At 38.8% G+C, this 20,569-nt stretch overlaps 1 protein-coding gene across 1 annotated transcript in view; it reads right to left on the reverse strand.

The window, feature by feature from the left end:
* Positions 1-3,317: 3,317 nt before the first annotated feature.
* Positions 3,318-20,569, reverse strand: part of LHX6 (LIM homeobox 6) — a 413,113-nt gene continuing 395,861 nt past the window's right edge. Inside the window, exons 4-7 of the mRNA XM_078640842.1 lie at positions 17,897-17,992; positions 15,965-16,136; positions 8,284-8,387; positions 3,318-5,224 (exon numbers count right to left, since the gene is read on the reverse strand). Coding sequence (XP_078496968.1) covers positions 5,204-5,224; positions 8,284-8,387; positions 15,965-16,136; positions 17,897-17,992 — 393 coding nt within the window. The 3' untranslated portion in view covers positions 3,318-5,203. The remainder of the gene's footprint in view (positions 5,225-8,283; positions 8,388-15,964; positions 16,137-17,896; positions 17,993-20,569) is intronic.

Consider the following 20,569-nt stretch of genomic DNA (forward strand, 5'->3'; position numbering starts at 1 on the left):
AAGGAGCCAAAATGACCCCTTCATGTGCTGTTGGACGTAATTGTTATGAAATTTACATTTTTGGAAGTGCATGGTGTAGCCAGAATCTTGTGATCAGGTGGATAATGCCATTTTAGCATGAGCCCATTGGTGGGACAGGGTTACGAGTAGCACAGTATGCTCACTTTTGGGATTTCAGCTAGGGATGGGTGGAATGTTTAATTCCGCATGTAGCATTGGTGGAATTCAGCGACTTTGCGCTACTTTTGTAACACAGAGTTCTGACTAAATTCAGACAATAGCTGAGTGGCAGAATTTATTTCCATGATTCTACAGAAATTGGAGATCGAGCGAGGTTTGGCGTCCCCTAGTGCCATTTTCTAACACGGGGGTAACGGGTTGTCACAGTCAGAGGGTTGCTTCTCGAGTAGATTTGCTGCTACTCAAGTAGATTTTCTACTTGAACAAGAACAATCCACTGACAACCTGGGTTGTACTTTGCCATTGTAAGAGCATTTGTCAGACCCCTGCTTCCAAACAGTCAGTGCCTTGGACAATTTTATGCTGCATGAAGAAGTGTGACGTTGTCTGACTTCATCCAAGGCAAAGTTTCACACCACCTGATGTGTATTTCCTGCAGGTGGTGGTCCTGTGGCATATCCAGCTGCAGGGAATTGTTTTCCACACTATCACTCAGTGCTGGCAAATCTGAGTGACAGTAGGGAAACCTAATGGTCATGCTACAATAGGCTGCATTGTTCCCCAACATATGGTCAGAAGGGCTTCCATGGGACTTTTCATCCAAGCACAGCTCGACATAACACAGTAAGCTCCCAGTTTCAAAGTTGTTGCAGTTGTAATCCGGCTCGGCAGCAGTTATCTTCTTGCCATAGTGCAGACCACCTTTTTTCAGGTTTCTAAAAAACTTTTCCAGCTTTTGCACTTCACAATGCTGTCAAACATTTCCTTTTAAATCAAAAATGTGCAAACTACCATGAATGGTTGGTTTGTTCTAGTCACAAGATGGTGGTGCTTCTTTGGTTTGAGAAGAAGAGCACTGAGGACGGAAATGGAAAGGCTGAGCTATTTGCTGTAAAATGTGGCCATCCTCTTGTTCTGCTGGTAGCCGAAATAGTGTCTAAAGATGAAGGCTTTTAGAACTTTTATGAAAATGTGATGACTTTTTGTAATATCAGAGAGCTGATTATTTAGCATACGATTCCCAACAGTCTTAGGGCTTGATTACAAGTCAGGTTGAAAGAAATCAATCAAACTTTCAATTAATGTAAACAAGCTTCTGATTTAAGCAAGGCCTTAATCCCACTAGGAATAACTTAACTTCCATTTAACCAAGGGTATAGTGATTTAGTTTGTTACATGTAAAAGGTAACGAAATTGCTTAAATTCTGTTTTAGTGAAGAAATATATGCTACATTTTCACTGAATTCACAATTTCTCCAATGTGAAACTAGAAACTTTTTTAAGCGGTAGAAATGTGATTGCATTTTATGACAATGTCTTCAACCCTCAATCAATGTTAAACATAATGTCTTTTTCTTTTTTGTTTAGTTGTATATCCTGAAAGAAATGTATTTCATTTTGGGTGGCACTGTCATGTGCATGTGACTAAGATCTGATCACAGAAAAGTGGTCAAGAAAATTTCAGAACCATATGTTCAAAGGTATCTGCAGCGTGGTGTCGGAAGTCATTTATGAATAACAAAGTTAAAAACATATTTTTGCTTGTGAAGGTAATTAGAAACATATTTAAGAAGATTAAATTACATCACTTTATTGATGTAAGTGCCAGCACTTCTACCTGTATTCATTTTATTTATTACACATATAGGACATTTACAATGCACAACATTGAAAGTATATAACAAAATGACATGTTTTAAAAAGTGCTTACAATTTTTAAATAAATATTATCCATGGTTGTCCTTTCTTTCAAAAGCTGTTTTACCCAAGACAGATTTGCCCGTGACATGCTACAACAAAAATATTTGTATTTTAGAAAACCCCTTGGCTATGCCTGTTGGCAGTAATTGGGATCCATATTTATACATTATTTTAAGAGCCATGCATGAGATTTGACACAAGAAAATAAAATATAACGGAGATTTATTGTTAATAAATCTGGACTAAGTGCTACAATCAGGACTCATATTTTGGTAAATTTCACTGTGTATATTCCCATTTTTCAGAATTCACGTATTGAATTAAGATAAAAACAATAGAAAAGTTTTTCTCAAAACTCTGTTTTGTCCATTTTGGTGACATACTTTCTTCTGTGCCACACTGTGCAAAATTTGATGATAATACAACTGTTATTTGGACATTGTACACAGCGAATTAGTCGTTACTGAATTAGTGTGAGTTATTTCACTTTACTTGAAAGCAGTGAACATATGAAACCTGAAACCAAAAGATATGTAAAGAGAAAATATTTGCAATTCCTCCACTTTCAAGGAGTACATCATACATATGCATACGCACACACACACACACACACACACACACGGCAACAGACACATTCCAAAAGCATGCACACACAGATTTGATATTTTACTCAAACCTCATGACCTGGTATTATATAAAGGTTTAAAAAAGATATCTTCTGAAACATTGCCAATATACCGGTGCTTTGTCTAAAAAAAGGTTAAGGCTCTATAGTTCAAGACATTTACTGTGTGTGTTTTTTTAAAGTTCTAACGTTTACTTTACAATGGATTTAATTGTTCATGCATGTAGGCACTAAGGGCATCATTTTCAAGCCCATAGCTATGCCAGTGCATCATATTTTTTCACACACCAGCTGTGCATTGGGTTTGCTCATAGTTACAAGGCCAAGTAAAGTCGCTATCCATGACTTTTCATGGTCTTGTAAATATCACTCATTACTCTGCGTGAAAGGGGCATTCCACGGGTGTTGCTGTGGGTGTTCCCATGGAACATCCATGGAACCGGACTCATTTCCAGTATTAAAATTCTACACCTCCCCAGGGGAGGTATAGGAGTGGCGCAACAAGGAGAAATTCTTTTATTACCCCCAGGTCCCTCCGTCCTCGACACCTTCATACATAACAAGTGGAGATAACCATCTCCCAACAGAAAAAAAGAACAGAGGCATGTTATTTCCGCTTTCTATGTGTGTTGCATTCTGCAGCATGCATTGAAAGCGGAAAATGGCATCAATTATTGTGGCATCCCTTCCTGCTCAAAAACAATCATCCCCGTACTGCAGGCACCCTTGCAACATGACGCAAGAGTGCAGCACCGGCACACGGCAGTCAATTGTGCGCCAGTGCAGGGGAAAGCACATGGATGCATTGTATTGTTGTTAATACGGCACATCCCAGTGCTTTCAAAATGACGCAGCTTGTCTCAGCAAAATGGCTGGCTGTGCCGCACTGCCACATTTTTGGAAATGGGGCCCTTAGCCTGCAATTCATACAGTTTTTTTTATATAAGTTGTTGCATTAAATGTGAATTGGTATCCAGCTTTAATTCTAAAACATTTGTTTTAGTAGTTGTTTTACTCAAGGCTTAGGCATGACTTACTCATGAATTTTCAAGTATAAATCATATTTATTGGAAAATAAAATTTCTTGGACTTTACATGCCTGAAAAATCAGGAGTACACCCCATCTAAGCAGATGGCATCATAGGCATCGAAACTCAAATTTTATCTGAGCATTCACCTGTCATATATGAGGTATTAAGACAGATGTAAACAGAAATTCTAAGAAGATACACCATGGACATTTTTGAACATGCACTTTTGTTAATCATAAATAGTACAGTAATTAATCTATACTATGATAAGATTAACATTTCCAACTGAATTTCACATTATTAGTATGCTTTCATTTGTACTTCAACCTAAGCCTTTAGCAGTGGACCAAATGAAGGTGTAGAGTGGTACATGCTCAATGGTTAATGTTTTCAGTTAGTTTGGGCTCATGACCAACGAAGTAGTATGGGTTTCACATTTCAGCCCTGAGGTCCCTACACTGGTAAGCAATATCACCAAGAGACCAGGCAGCAGTAATCAAGTTTTTTAAAAGTTGCACATAAACATACTCCTATGCATGCTTGCACATGCTCACACACACACACACAAGCATACACAGGCATACACACACTCAAGCTTACACAGGCACACATGTAACTTTCATCATGCATTCTCCCTGTGAAGGTTATGTAGATTAGGAGTATTTACGAAGACTTATCCAAAGAACAATGCTCTTGAAGGTTCTGTGACAATACATAGAAGAAGATGGATGTTTTTCATCAATTCTTGCACCACATTCCAGATTTCGACAGTACATCTGTCTTTCTATGTCTATAACATTTGTAATAGTCAATTTTGATGTTCAGGTATGTTTTGAGAGTCCTTGTACAATGGAGTCATTTCCAGTACTAAATTAAGTCGCCAGATTTAAACACATTTTCTCATGTGATGCAGCTTGGATAAAACAACTCGACCTTACAGGCTGAGAGACTTTTTAAAAATGAGTATATTCAAAAATCGTTGTACACTAGGTTGGGTTTTATGTGTTTTCTCTAGGTATTTTTAATTATAAAATATTATGTCACGATTAGCACATTTATCACAAAACACAAAGCTATTTCACCATCAAAATGTTTGTTGGGAAAGAGTTCAGGGATCCAAGAGCCCACGACGCAGGATTGCACAGTGTGGTGAAAAAAAGCTCTAAGTGGCTGGAAAAAACAGCCAAGCAGATGAAGCAGGAAAATCAAAGGACACCTGAGAGTGAGATATTATCTGCACTAATGTAGGCAAGTAGAAAATACCACCAAGCAGAGGGTATATGAAATATTTTACAGGATGTGGTGTGCTGGTTGCGACGCCATAGTTTTTTTCTTCTGCAGTGATAAATATAGTCTTGCTCAGTTTTAATTTCTTTCTGGATAGCCAGTCCATAAATATGTGGGCATGTTGCCTTTTGTCTGTCGCATGTATAATACATTGTTTAACATTCATTGTTAACCTGAAAGTTCATAGTAAACAAGTGTGAAGCTGAAAAGGGCATTGGCAGTGTCCATGAAGATCATTAGCAATCTTGAAATTGAAAGCAATCTTGAAATTGAAATTGCCCTGTCCGGGTTGCCACATTGCTATACTTTGTACTCTGGACACGTTGATGAGAAAGATCAATTGATAAAACCATATCTTTATTGGAAACAGGTGGTGTTGTTAATACTGGAACAGGATAACCTGGAAAAAAACAAGTTAAAAAGGATGAGTTAAATATGTACTGAAAATAACTGAGCATTTTATTTTCCACATATAATATATATTTATAGTTTAAAAATAAAAACAATAAACTTTTGATGGCTATTTCAATACATGCTGAAAATTCCAATCCTACTGTAAATATAATATTCTTTCTTTAAACTTCTTCTACATTAAACTCATTTTTGACAAAAGGAGCAACATACAGCTATTATATAGTTTTTATAAAAAGCACAAATAATGTATCATTTCTTTTTTTAACTCTACAGCATGTTTAAAGAACGTATTGAGACTCAGGCTTTTGTAGTCTCAAGCACAGCTAAATTACCAGAGCTGAACACCAGAAACACATTGGGGCATATTCACAAGCCTTTTGCGACAACTTTACGCCACCGTAGGATCACTTCTGTGACTCAGTGGCATTGTATACAATGCACCACATTGCAACATATTTACAATGTGACGCATCTAGGGAGATGTGTCACATTGTAAAGGCCTGCATTACATTATACCTGTGTCAGGTATAATGTATGCAGGCGGGGCGTTCCCACGTAAGAAAGCCTCATAAAAGTCACTGCATCAAAACCTTGAGCCTGCTTGAAGCAGGCGTAACGAGTGACGCAGCATGCTAGGAATAGGCATTCCTGACCATTGCTGGAGTTGCGTTGTGCTTACGACACAACTCCAGCAATGCGCTGCCTTTCCGTCAAAAGATGCGTCATGCATCTGTCTATCCTTGCGCCACAATGCGTCGCATTGTAAATGCGATGCATCCATGGTGGCGCAAAGTATTTTTTTCATTATGCAATTTGACTGACGCATCCCTGCTAATATGCAGAGATGCACCAGTTTTTGTAAATCTGCCCCTGTGTGTTTTTTAAGCATCTATCACCGTATTTAAATCACTAGATGTCATATTCGACAAAAGAGCATTACAAGTAAGGACCATATGAAGACTTCTACCCAATAAGCATAAATCTGCTTGCCACACAGCCAAGTCAAAACTCTGCAACTTCTTTTTGAAAATGGGAAGCATCAACATTTTGACTACTTACTACACCAGAGCTTCAGCTACATCTTGAGAAATAGCATTTATTTCTTAGCCCTTCATCTACTACTCTTTAACCAGCTTTGTAAGCATGAATCTCACTTAAGATAAGAACATTGGAAGAGTAACAACTCTCTGGCATCTGAACTACCATGTGATGCATCATTTGGTGCAGGTGAGTTACTGCTTCCAACCATGGGAAATGATTTCAGTAAAACAATAAAAAGTGTTAAGCTATGTTAATTAGGTAAGCATGTTTGAAACAACCAAATGCATTCTAATTAGGAATCCAAGTGTACCAGTATGGTACAGTTGGAAAGTTCTCTTTATTAACTTAAAATTATTTATTAAAGAAATTATGATACAACTGTGATGACATTGTATAGGCTTTGCTTATATTAGTACATTCTCAAAGTATTCTGAAAGAAGACAGGAAAAGCACACTACAGGTTTTTCAAAGACAAAAATTGATATAAAACTTTCAACCTCTAACTGAAATCTTTACATCTTGTTACCTTTATCCAGGAGTACATTGTCCCTTAATTTAAGGAAAAGCATAGTAAATTTGCTGATTGATCTTAGTTATGAAACATTGCTTTTAATTTTATTGTTTTCAATAGTGTGACATACTCCATACCTAAACCAAAGCTGGTTTGACCAATGATTTCTCTACTACTCCGTACCAGAATATACAATTCAATTGTTTTTAAGTGAAATTTGTTTTAAAACTTTGGTACATAAACTCCTTAACAAAAACGGCAAATTATAGTGTTCTCATATTTATTTATTTAAAAAAGTTGCATATAGTGCTAGCTAGACCAGATGATATCAGAGCACTTTACAACAGTAAGGGGCCGATTCCGATTCGGTAAAATCCCCTACAAATCGCCGTACGGAGTGTTTTTCCCATACAAATCGTACTCCTTCAACGTCCCCGTACGTACGAACAAGTACGATCCGAACCCAACGCCGATCTCTGTAGGAACCGTACAAAAGACCATACGACTTAATAATCCATACGAATTGCATTCAGAACACGCAGTACGCGACGTTCGTATGGATCAAAGCAGCTTTTTACGAACCAGCAAGTATGATTCGTCAGGACGACACTCCATACGACTCTTTTTCTACGGGACTTTAAAACATCCGTAAAAGTATATTTCGACTCGAACAGCATGCGAAACGGGCGCCCCCGGGTACGCGAGTACACCCCATGATCGCAGGGGTATGGTGCGAACTGGTACGGTGCGTTGGGGTACGGAGCGTAGGGGTACGGTACATCAGGGTACGGTGCATTGGGGTACATAGCGTAGGTGTACGGTGTGTAGGTGTATGGTGCGTAGGGGTGCAGAGCATAGGGGTACGGTGCGTACCCCCATGATCGCAGGGGTACGGTACATATGTGTATGTGTTTTGTTCTCTGTACGAATTGCTCATTCACCGATTTCCGTACGAATCACATTCTCGGTCCCCGGTCCAGATCATACTTGGCGGGTCGTACGGCAGGTTTACAAATCGTACGGTTCACTGTGCGGCTCTATGTTGTACGGATTTAACCTCGTTTTTCGTATGGTTCGCAATGATTCGGACATATTTTGTACCTATGGATCGTACTATGCGATTCGTATGGATTTGTACGATTCGTACGGAAACGGCTTCGAATAGGAATCGTCGTACGGATTTGTTTCCCGAATCAGAATCGACCCCTAAATGTTCACATCAAAGATAACAAATATGTACAGAGTAGCTGAGTCAGGGTGCTTTACAACAGTAAATGTTCACATCAATGATAACAAGTATATACAGAGCAGCTAAAACACATCAGATCAAATCATTGGTTAAGCATTAGAGAGGAAAGATAACAAAGAAGGGTTTGGGAGGACTGTGGGTAGAGAGTGTGAATATATGAATGTTATTCATAATATCTTTTTTATAGAACATATATCAGAAGCACTGTGAAGCACTGATTAAACGTTTAAAGTTTTAGACATACCTTTTCCCCCCTACCGGAAAGTGGCCCATCTAAGTCCGGTTTGATGTGCATGGGAGGAGCAGTGTATGGAAGCCTGCAGTGCACCTGCCCACATTGTACCTGACCTATGGATAGAGAAAAATATGTCAGGCATTTCTCAAACATAGTCCAATCACATTTATATTTCAGCATCATAACCTTAAAAAACTCAACTAACTTCATTTCTACTGCACCAGATATACAAGTTAGGAATATTCAAAATAGTAAGTACTCAGGATAAAGGAACAAAAGAGCAAGAGAACTTAATTATTAGTGGTATTAGCGTGGATATATATATGTAACATTCAAACAGAGGAAATGCTACAACAAGAAATACAAGAAATATGGCATGACAGATCACCCGAGGTTGAGTTTAATACACAGGAACTTGACATAAATACATTACCGGATGTCTCAAACACAGGACTTACTAGAATGGCTTGTCCATTAACGAAATTCAGACCCAAATCAACCTTTAATCCCATAATGCTAAAGGATTCTATTGACCTATTTCATGATCGAGTTACAGCCCAATTAAAAGATTTGAATATCAAAACTCATAGAGGCAAAAAAGATATAACAAAGAAAGGACAGAATACTTTGCACTTATGTCCAAACTTAAAAAGAATAACAAAGTTAGCATCAGGCCCTCAGATAAAGGAGGCAATATCGTGTTGATGTCTAAAGAAATGTACACAAAGGAGGCATACAATCAACTCAATGATAGAGACTGTTACATGAAATGCAATGGGAGTGATCTAAAACAAATGTATAACTTGTTTAACAAAAATCGTTCAAGTTGGAAATCTGAAGGCCTAATAACAAGCCAAGAATTTAAGTTCCTAAAAAATGACTATCCTGTGGTACCGACCATATACTTTTTACCCAAGCTTCACAAGGATCCAAATAATCCACCTGGAAGGCCGATTATTTTGGCAAGAAAAGGATGTTTAGAACATGTTTCCCAATATGTGGATTTTTTTCTACAACATCACTTCAAGACTTTACCATCATACGTAAGTGACACCAGTGACTTTCTACGTAAAATTAAGGACCTGAAGTGGGAATCCGGGTACCTACTGATGGCACTTGACGTCAGCTCTTTATACACGAGCATCATTCACACTGATGGCTTAAGCGACTTGGAACACTTCTTGGAAAGCTCTTTGGGTAATATGAGAAAGCATAAGACAATGTTATTGGAGATGGTTGAATTTTGTCTCAATAATAATATTTTTATGTTTAATAATCTTCTCTAAAAAACAATCAAGAGGTGTCGCCATGGGGGCCAGCTTCTCCCCCAGTTATGCTTGCCTACACATGGGCTGGTGGGAGGAGCTGGTCCTTATGGTGCAACATCAGGGAGCTATGACTACCCATGTGAAAACATGGCTTAGGTTCATTGATGATTTATTTGTCATATGGGATGGTGATATGAATACTGCTAATGAATTTGTGAAGGCTATTAACAACAACACATTAAATCTACACTTCACCGCAAACATAAGCACCACATCAGTAAGCTTCCTTGACACTGAAGTATATGTAGAAAATGATAGAATAGAGACCAAACTCCACCGGAAAGCCACAGCAGGGAACTCTACACTCCATGCAAAAAGCTTGCATGTCCAACATCTGATCACCAGCATCCCATATGGGGAGATGCTGAGGTTGAGGCGAATCCACAGTAAGGAAACTGACCTGCTGAAAGCCCAACTGGACAGTAAATCTAGATTCATAGAGCGAGGTTACAATGAAAAGGTAATCAATACTGCTATTGACAAGTCAATGAAAAAAGAGAGAGTAGACTTATTAGTAACAGGTAAAAGTAACCAAAAGTGCAATGGAGATAAGAATACGACTGAAAGAAAGATAGAAAATAATGCCAAGAAAGACAAAACATTTAGGATGGTGGTTCAATATAGCCAGCAACACAGAAAAATAGAATCCATAATTAAGAAAAACTGGCCGCTAGTGCTCAGTAACCCTGTAATAGGTCCTAAACTTCCTAAAAAACATCAATTACCTAGAGGTCGCTCAATGAGAGACGAACTTGTAAAGACTAGCCCAGAAGTGATTGAGTCAGCCAATTGGCTGCAATTACACAATGGATTCTATAATTGTAAAGTCTGTAAGGCATGTCAACAAGGTACAAATAAAACATCATATATCTCACTCTTTGATCAGAAAGAACACAAAATCAAAAAGCTACTGACCTGTAAAACAGAATTCGCTGTTTATGTTTTATCCTGCCCCTATAATTTATTGTACGTGGGGAGTACAAAGCTCCAAGTACATAAAAGGATTTTACAACATATAAGGGCCATAAATAATCAGGATAATACCTATCCAGTAGCAAGGCATTTTAAAATCAAACACAAATCCAACAGTCGTGAGCTGAGATTCTATGTAATTGACTTTGTTCCGGCAAGTAGAAGGGGCGGTAACAGAGAAGGAAAATTACGTCAATTAGAAACAAGTTATATCCTAGAGCTCAACACAAAATATCCGTCATGTTTGAATATGTCTGAGGATTTGTTTACTTGCCTTTAACTTTCTGATCAACTGCAATCCCATGAAATGTCTCTTAAAATATGAGGTTTTAGCAAAAACAAAAAGTTTTAGACTGTATATATGAAATATTTATATATTTATTTTGCAATCTGTATTTCTATGTAAATTGTATACAAACTGTTCCTATGCAACTGTATTATGAATCAAATTTTATCTATTTTAGACTTGCACATATTTGGTTGTATTAAATCTGTTGTACATATATTGCTTCCAAAGATAAAACTACTTTTTGTCTTTATATACACACATATATATTGGTCTAAGATATGAAATCTCGAATATAAGCAAATACTTTGCTTTTGCTGCTAGAAAACCTCTTAAAACTGTGACATTGGCTATCTGGGTATTTATACCGATATCAACCTTCTTATATCTTTGATTGCCACATACAAAATCTGTTTTTGCACATAGCACTTTAGTTGGGATCAATGATACCTCAACTTAGCTAAATTACTGGGGCTCCAGTAACCTTGCAGGAACTGAAGTGTTTCAAACATTGACTCAAAATGTATTTATACAGCTATTTAAAATAAATGTTATACAAATGTAAGTATGGGTTAACAACACTTACTCATATATACGATAACATATATGTTGATTTACTGTTGTCCAACAAGATCCCCATATTGATGTACTAGCTTATTCTGAGCTAGCTTTTAACTAAACTTAAATATAGCAATTTTGCGCAAACAAATGATAATCTTTGCACTTTGCACATAGCACTTTTTTACACTTAAACACTTTAGAATTAGGCATTGGGGTCTCTCCTTTATTTAGGATTAAAAATGATGTTTAAAACTAACACAGGGCGCTTTGATTGTATACAAAACAATAGGGGGCATATTATCATGACAGGCGATAAAATTATCGCCGTTTTAGCGGCAGAAAACTGCTGCCAAAACGGCGATAATGGGCTTCATAATATGCTCTATGGAATTCCAATTGAAGCCCATGTTAGATGTCCTTCACATTTAACATGGGCTTCAATTGGAATTCCATAGAGCATGTTATCAAGCCCATTATGGCGGTTTTAGCGGCTGTTTTCTGCCGCTAAAACGGCGATCATTTTATCGCCTGTCTTGATAATATGCCCCCGGGTTTTCAGTGGGAGTGGACTGTCATTTTGTCAAAAGCAAAAGCTTCATGAAAGGGTTTCAATGCTTTTGCATTTGACTCATGAGGGACATCTAGTAACGACTAGTGGAACTGCATCTTGATGTAAGAATAATTTCAATGCTTTTTTTATTTGACTCGTGAGGGACATCTAGTAATGACGAGTTGAACTGCAGCTCTTTGTACAATTATTTTGAGATTGGATACTATAATTCACTGCCCACTGCTAATCTCGTCCCATAATGCTTTGCAGGGCCTTTGGTTGGGATTTGTCTTTTGCCAATAACTGTGCTTGGGGTGGTCCTAAGAAGATGGGACCACCACCGAAGTTCAACAAGTGTGCTTTTTGTTTATGCTATTTGTGTTCAAGGCATCTGCTTGGTCCTCCCCCTAGGTTAGGGGGGACCCCAAAATCATCACCTCTCTCATTCCCTAATATTTTCATTCAAAAAGTTCACTTTTGTGAATTGGTTATATGCTTTTTAGCATGTAAAATTGCTTTATCAAAGCATCTGAGGATGTTGTTGATTTAGCTGCTACGCTACCGAAAGGACTACCTTCAAGGCAGCCCTACGACGATACCACCAACAACTAAGAGACACCAAGAAAAAAGCGCTAACTCAAGGCATCAAAGGAAGCTCCAACAACAGCAAAGAAATCTTCTCGATCATCAAGGATTTCCCTAAACCTACACCAATATCATAAGATCTCATGGCATCACCATCTTCTCCTAAGCAGATGACACTCAACTCATCCTCTCCCTGTCAGACAAAACCCCCACCACAAGGACCAACTTCACCAACTGCATGATGTTGCAAGCAGGCAGGATCAGACCTGCCCAAAACTCAATTCTGATAAAACAAAAGTAGTGCTCTTTGGAATCAGGACCTCCCCGACCAACACCAGCACCCACCAACCACACCAGAAAGTTGGAGATCATCCTGGACAATAAGCTCAACTTGACGGCACAAGTCAACGCAGTGAGCTCTGCCTACTTCTACATCCTGCGGGTGCCGCAGAAAATCTTCAAGTGGCTACCACAGATCACGAGACAAACTGTCATGCTATCACAAGCAGAGATGATCTCATTGTATGCTGGTATCTCAAAACAGCTCTTGAACAGACTACACACCATCCAGAACCCCACCTCTAGACTTATACTCATCCTTGCTCACCACACCCACATTTCACCTCCCCATCCACAAACGCAACCAGTTTAAACTCCTCATGCACACCTAGAAAACCCTACACAACATTGGACCCACATACATAAACAGCCGAATACAGTTTCATAAACCATCCTGACAACTATGCTCAACCTCACTCTCACTAGCACACACCCCTCACATCCACAAAAGCAAAACAGGTGGTCTCCCCTTCTCCTACATCACGTTCAAAACATGGAATACCCTTTCACAACCCTCTCCTTGCTACTTAAGTTCTGCAAGTAGCTGAAGTCCTGGCTATTTGAATCATTCTGTGTGGGCCTCACACCCATACAACTAATCAGTGTGTGGATATACTCACAGGTCAATAGAGCACTCTACAAAACGACTTAATATAACATAACACTACAGTGATGTCCCTGAGCATACTGAATGTTGCATGGGTTCTAAAAGGCCACCCTTAATCATGAACATAAACATTACTAGCAAAATGTGTGTGAGAATAATGACATACAATTAAGTGTGCAGATGTTTTACCTATAATTTTATCTTTTTTCTCTCAAAACCTTATGGGCCTTATTCATGAGGCCTTGCACAGTTTTGCACTGCTGTTGCGTCACTTTTTGTGAGGCATCAACAGCGTAAAACATGCCCCTTGTTGTGCCCTATTTACAAAGTGACACATCTAAGCAGATGCATCACTTAGTAACCCCCTGAGCTACATTATACCTGTGTCAGGTATAATGTGTGCAGGTGGGGTGTTCCCGCGCAAGAAAGCCTTGTAGAAGTGACGCAGTAAAATCTATGAGATTTTACTATGCCACTTCTAGGACGTAAATGCGTCAAAGCCTTATGCCTGACTCATGGCAGGCATAAGATTGACGCAGTGCTATATTCATATTCCTCCCCCCTGCATCTCTGGAGTTGTGTCACGCTTCCGACACAACTCCAGCAATGCGTCTTGTTTGCGCCGACAGTAAAATTGACGTATCTGTCATTCCTTGCGACATGATGCATCATACAGTAAATATGACGCATCCATCATGTCGCAAGGAGAGCACAATGAAAGGTGACACATCGCTGTTTTCATGCAGCGATGCGTCACTTTTCATAAATGAAGCCCTACATTTTTATTTATTTCTACTTGAAATCTAATCTGCATCACTCTACTATTAAATTGCATTTTATATATAAAATTTTTGTTAATTCTCCCATTCAAGCCTCCTTTACTACCTCTAATCGTTTGTCAGCTTTCAGTCAAGTTTTCCAACCGACACAAAATGAAAAATAACAGAAGGGCTAAAGCTCCAAAAAACACTGCAGGTGGTTAAGCACACACTAATGCAGTAGCGGCTCGTGGAGGCAGTGCTGGGAGGCGGCGGGCTTGGTGGGCGGTAGTAATCTACGGCATATGGCACAACAGAGTTAAGTAACTAATAAATAAATAAAACAAATTATATTGCGTGCGCTGCATCGCCATTTGTGATGCAGCGTGCGCAATGTAATTCATTTTATTTATTTATTTAGTTTCTTAACTCTGTCAGCCGTATGCCGTAGTTTACTACCCCCCACCCTCCAGTAGCGGCCCATGGAGGGAGTGCTGCTGTGGGCTGGGGGAGGGGTAGGGTGGGGCATAGTAAACTCCGGCTCACAACCGACCGGAGTAATGTAAGTAAATAAATAATTTAATTGCGCCAAATGCGTTTCAGTGTGCGCAATTAAATTAGTTTAAATTATTTATTTACTTACATTACTCTGGTCGGCCATGAGCCGGAGTTTACTACCCCCGCCCTGCTCTACTGCCCGGCGGCACTCCCTCCATGGGCCGCTACTGCCACCCTCCCCCGCCCCACTTCACCGCCCGCAGCACTCCCTCCATGAGCTGCTACTGCACTAATGTTATTCAGTGTCTCTCTCAAAATCACACATCAGTTGCTGATCATAATGAGTTATCGGCCCCTGAATTTACAATAGGGAGGCTACAGTCCACACCACAACATGTATGAGGGACCTCGGTCTGCTATGCCCATTGCACGGACTAAATGGTTAGCCAGTAACCCTCTGCCTTGTCAAGGAAAGTATGAAACCAGCATCATTCATTTCCTGTGTTGGGCCAACTTATATGCGCAATTCATTAGCTGATGTAATTTGTGCAATGCTGGGTTATGCAGTAACTGTTTAATAGAAACTTGTAATAAAAGAACAATGCTGCATTCAAGTGGTGTTGTAATTGTCACATTCTCCCATCTGTATGGCACGCAATTGTCTCTCTTGTAGAATGCATGTTTGGAATGGTTCCAGGCATTCTACACGAAGATGGTTCAGGAGCGGCCGGATGCGAGGAGGCAATGTGTGGTGCAGGGTTTCATTATAGAGAATAAACTACGTTTTTCACTTACCGTGTCACGATTCGTACTTGAACCCACAGGCTAATATCTAATATGCATATATTTCCCCTATATCTCTGCTAAAATGCAATTTAGAATTTAAATACACTTTCCAACTCTAAGAAATTGAATCTCGGTTAGAAAACCTATTTGGTCATTATTCGTAATCCATCTTCAAACAAGGACTGCAGGTAATATGTCAATATCATTTTTCAGCAGCAGGACTGAACTGCTGTTACAAAGGTTACTATGCCCACCAATCATGTTGAGTCACACAGCCTTAGCTCCCGCAATGCACTGCTCATGACCTCAATTATGTCACAGAGGACATAACAAATGACACTAACAATTTCTTCACATGCGACATCACCATTGCCACTAACATCAAAGTGCTGACAACTGAAAGGACCTTAAGGCACCTACTTTCTATATATCCGTGTAGCGTTACCATCCTGGCTCTGTCTGGACTGCTAAAAGGGGAATAGTGGATGTCATCGGACAGTGAAGATGGTATTCGGGACTGTGGTGGACCCTGCTGTACTGCATGCTGTGGAGTATGTTTTTTATGCCGGGCTCTGCAGTTCTGAAACCAAACCTACAAAAACAGAAGAACAGTAAAAATCATTTTACTTGCACATCCAAGTTATTTTCTTTTTTACACTGAACTATCATTTTAGAAAGACTGTAACATTCCCAAGCACATAGCAACACTCTGCTCTGCCAACATATACGTTCTGTGTTCAATTTACAGCTGTGTAAAATAATGCCAAGAAACTATATGGATACTTTCGCCCACGTTTTTTATTTTGGGCTGGCAACAGTCACTCAGTCACAAATATAAACACACTCAGATCTTTGCAATTTTAAAAAGATACTCTATGGAGTACCATGATTTACTCCACATAAATATTGCCAAGAAACTATATGGATAATATCGCCATTTTTTTTTTGCCACAAATATAAACAAACTTGGCTTATTGCAATTTTAAAAAGATACTATACGTAGTACAATGATTTGCTCCACATTTTATTGACTATCAATTTATTTCATGTGTGAATAGTCACATATCAAAACTCTTCATTTCATCTATTGGTGCAACACCAAGTTTAAAAACCCATGCTCCCAACCATTCTCTTATGAAAGTGTTTGCATGTTCTAAGCCTACAGTGGAGTTCTCATATTTAAATTAAAACTACAATCTAAAACAGTTATGGAAAAATCCTGACATTTATGGTCAGCCGCGGCCGGTAGTGGGAGTACCTGCCGGGCGGTGACGTGGGGAGGGGCAGGGTGGTGGGTAGTAATGTATGGATTACGGAGCTTAACAGGTAAGTAAACATATAAATAAATAAAACTAATTTTGGTGCGTGCACTATATCACCAAATGGGCTGCAGTGCACGCAACAAAATTCGTTTTATTTATTGATATGTTTACTTACTGTTTATGGTGTATTTAATTACTGTGTAACCACAGTAGGAATAACAGCGGTGGTCGGCAGTAGGAGTTTCTGCAGGGCGGTGACGTGGGGAGGGGTAGGGGCAGAGGGGGTAGTAATGTATGTATTACAGAGTTTAACAGGTAAGTAAACATTAAAATAAATAAAACGAATTTCGTTGCGCCCACTGCATCGCATTTGGTGATGCAGTGCACGCAACGAAATTCGTTTTATGATTGTCATTCATTGCTTTGAAGGTGTAGCATACAAATAAGGACATGTTTTAATGAGTTGAACACGGTTAAACAAAACCTTAGTAATTCCCTTTAAAAACATGGTTAGAATGACAATATAGTAACTAAACAAAATCAAAAATCCCCTCATATTGGGCAGCTATGGTTGGCTGAGCAAACTACGACTCACACTTGTCCTCCCACGTCAAACCATAATTCACACCCCAAATGAAACAGAAATTACATCACAATATTTATAATTAACAGGATTTACCACTTAAACATATTTAAATAACAACACCACCCAAGCAAGGAAAGTATACTGTATCATAGTGATGCCATCGATAAAATCAATATCATGGTGATATGTAATTTCACTAGTGATGTCACTGATATCTTTTGTGATGCCATCTGCCAAATAATGAGTGTGTTCATCAACATTGGAATTGAGCTGCGAATTATGGTAAAGAACCACTGATCTCCCCTGCATCTTTCTCGCTCCTGCTTTTTCACTTCAGATAACACCAATATGAGTCGACTATGCACATACTATAGCCAGGACATGTTGCGATGAAAAATATGTTCTTCACTATTTCAGACCATGAGAATTAGAGATATTTTCTTGGAGAAAATTGATAACAACAATAAATATAATTCAAGCCATGTAGAATTATGCAATAATTACCTGTATTACTCTTCTACTCAGCCCTGTCATATCTGCAAGTTTTTGAAGAGTTTGTGCATCAGGGTTGTTGTCCTGTGCAAACTGTGCCTGCATAACCTAGAATAGAAGTTGTTACAAAGATTACAGCAGCCATTAATTAAATATATCATAAAACAAGCAGGCTTTTTGACATAAATGTGACTAAAATATTAATATTCCATGACTCTAGTGATCCTTAACTGGTTAAAGCTAGTGTCCTTGTATCATGTCTCTGTTCATGTTTTAATTTCGATTTTCAAAAACTATTTTATTTACTTATGAGACTTAGGGGCTGATTTAGAGTTTGGTGGGCAGAGGTAAGTCCATACGTTGGGCAGAGTACTTTACTCTAAATCGGGTGGAAGGTGTTATGTGTGATCCTCCAATTGGCCATCAGAGGAATATGTTAGCAATGAGGCGCTCCGTTGCTGACATACTTAAGTACCACCCAACTGTAAATCAGACAACGACTCTAATTCAGCCCTTTTGTCTCAACAATGTCTGCTACCTCCTACAGTATGAAGACCTTTGTGACCCAATGATTTCAAGGAGGCGTCATAAGAGATACACTCTGCTCTGCCAACATTTACTTTCTGTGTTCAATTTACAGCTGTGTAAAATAATGCCAAGAAACTATATGGATACTCTCGCCCACATTTTCTATTTTGGGCTGGAAACACTCAGTCATATCACAAATATAAACACACTCAGATCATTGCAGTTTAAAAAAGATACTATATGGAATAAAATGATTTACTCCACATAAATAATGCCAAGAAACTATATGGATACTATCGCCATTTTTTATTTTATTTCTTCCTGGAAACCCTCAATCATATCACAAATATAAACAAACTTGGCTCATTGCAATTTTAAAAAGATACTCAATTTATTTTATGTGTAAATAGTCACATATCAAAACCCTTCATTTTATGTCTTGGTGCAACACCAAGTTTGAAAACCCATGCTCCCAACCATTCTCTTATGAAAGTGTTTGCGTGTTCTAAGACTACAGTGGAGTTCTCATATTTAAATTAAAACTACAATGTAAAACAGTTATGGAAAAATGCTGACATTCATGGTGTATTTAATTACTCTGTAACCACAGTATGAATAATTATAATAGTACCTATATTGTGATGATAATTCCACTGGAATTTAACGGAAATTGTTTGTAGTGACCAATAGTGATGAAGGAAACTTTATTAATTTCTGATCAGGGATCTGGATTACTGTCACACCTAGATGCTACCACATTCTAATATCCAGAGCATTACTGAAGAAATCAGGTTTACTATTGTTGGAAAAGTTACAAAGTTTATGATCTAATGTGTCGTCCTCTGCATAACCAATCACAAGGTTCTAAAAGAAACACAGACTGTCTGTCTCAAACACTTTATCTCCCCTCAAATCCTCAGAATCCACCTTTATGGAAACTATTTTATTCCTACTTTTACCCCCAATTCACCTACTTTCCTTACACCACAAAAAAAAGAAAGTGGGTATAGACATATTCTTCACAAATCCTTCTTGGCCATCTCTGCACATCATGATTTCCTCTGTGTCTCATCCCCTCCTAGAGAAGGTTGCCATTGATCCTCCACCAGCCAGTATCCAGCAACTCAGCTTACACAGATGGTGCATTCAATGAGGGAACTTGACCAGTTCAACTTGCTAATAAAGCTATATGTGCATGTGCTATATAAGTTATATACTACAATATAATACTATACAATACAATACAATTCAATAAAATACATTTAGCGGTGTTCACATACATTTCTGAAGCATTTACATAATAAACTTCAGCTGCAGCTCAGTTGTATCAAAACATGACTTTAAAGGGACCACTTTCATGGGGGGAGGATCATCCAATATTAACTGTGGTCACCCTCAGCCACCTACACTAGTACAGCTTCACCAATCTTGGTGATTGGTGTTCCATCAGCAGGGTGTTTCAGCTTTGAAAAATGCTCCACCGAGGTAAGAAAGACATATTTTTGTATAGGTGTACTTTATAAAAATAAGTACCCCTCTTACTCACAGGTTGTACGGTGCTGCTGAAAGATAAACAACCCCCCAGCTTGATTGAAGGAGACTCCAACAGTCCTCCCCCCAAAACCATGTGCATGAAGTTTGTTGGTTGCTCACAAAGTTATGCCATCACACTGCTGTGAGGTAATATGCACAGACCCAAGAGGGAGAAATATGGCCAAAAGTGGTGTGTACAGTTCCTTCAACTAAAACATTTATAGTTGCCTTTGGGTAATAGAAATAAAAGGGGTCATTGCGAGTGTGGTTGACGCCCGACATAAACCAATGGATGTTCCATATCCTGCACACTCATCATTCTCCCACCCCATTTGAAGGAAGGGAACCAATTTGTTTCCAATGTAGGAGTCTCAGTTGGCTCCCTCAATGAAACATAACAAGTGACAAATATGCCACAGGGCTGTTGGCCTGCGCATATTGGAAGGCCTGTTCTGAATAGGTAAGAAATTCAAACGCTTACGTTTTTTACCTATGGCTACCATGAAAGCCCTGGTGGCCCCAGGCTGGAAAAATCAATAATGACTACCACACTCTGAGAGGAAATTCCCAGGTCATAATGTACATAGCTTTTTTGCTTAACAAAAACAAACCACCTCTTTGGGT

The sequence above is a fragment of the Lissotriton helveticus genome, chromosome 5_1, assembly GCF_964261635.1.
Source record: "Lissotriton helveticus chromosome 5_1, aLisHel1.1, whole genome shotgun sequence".
Taxonomy (NCBI): Eukaryota; Metazoa; Chordata; class Amphibia; order Caudata; family Salamandridae; genus Lissotriton; species Lissotriton helveticus.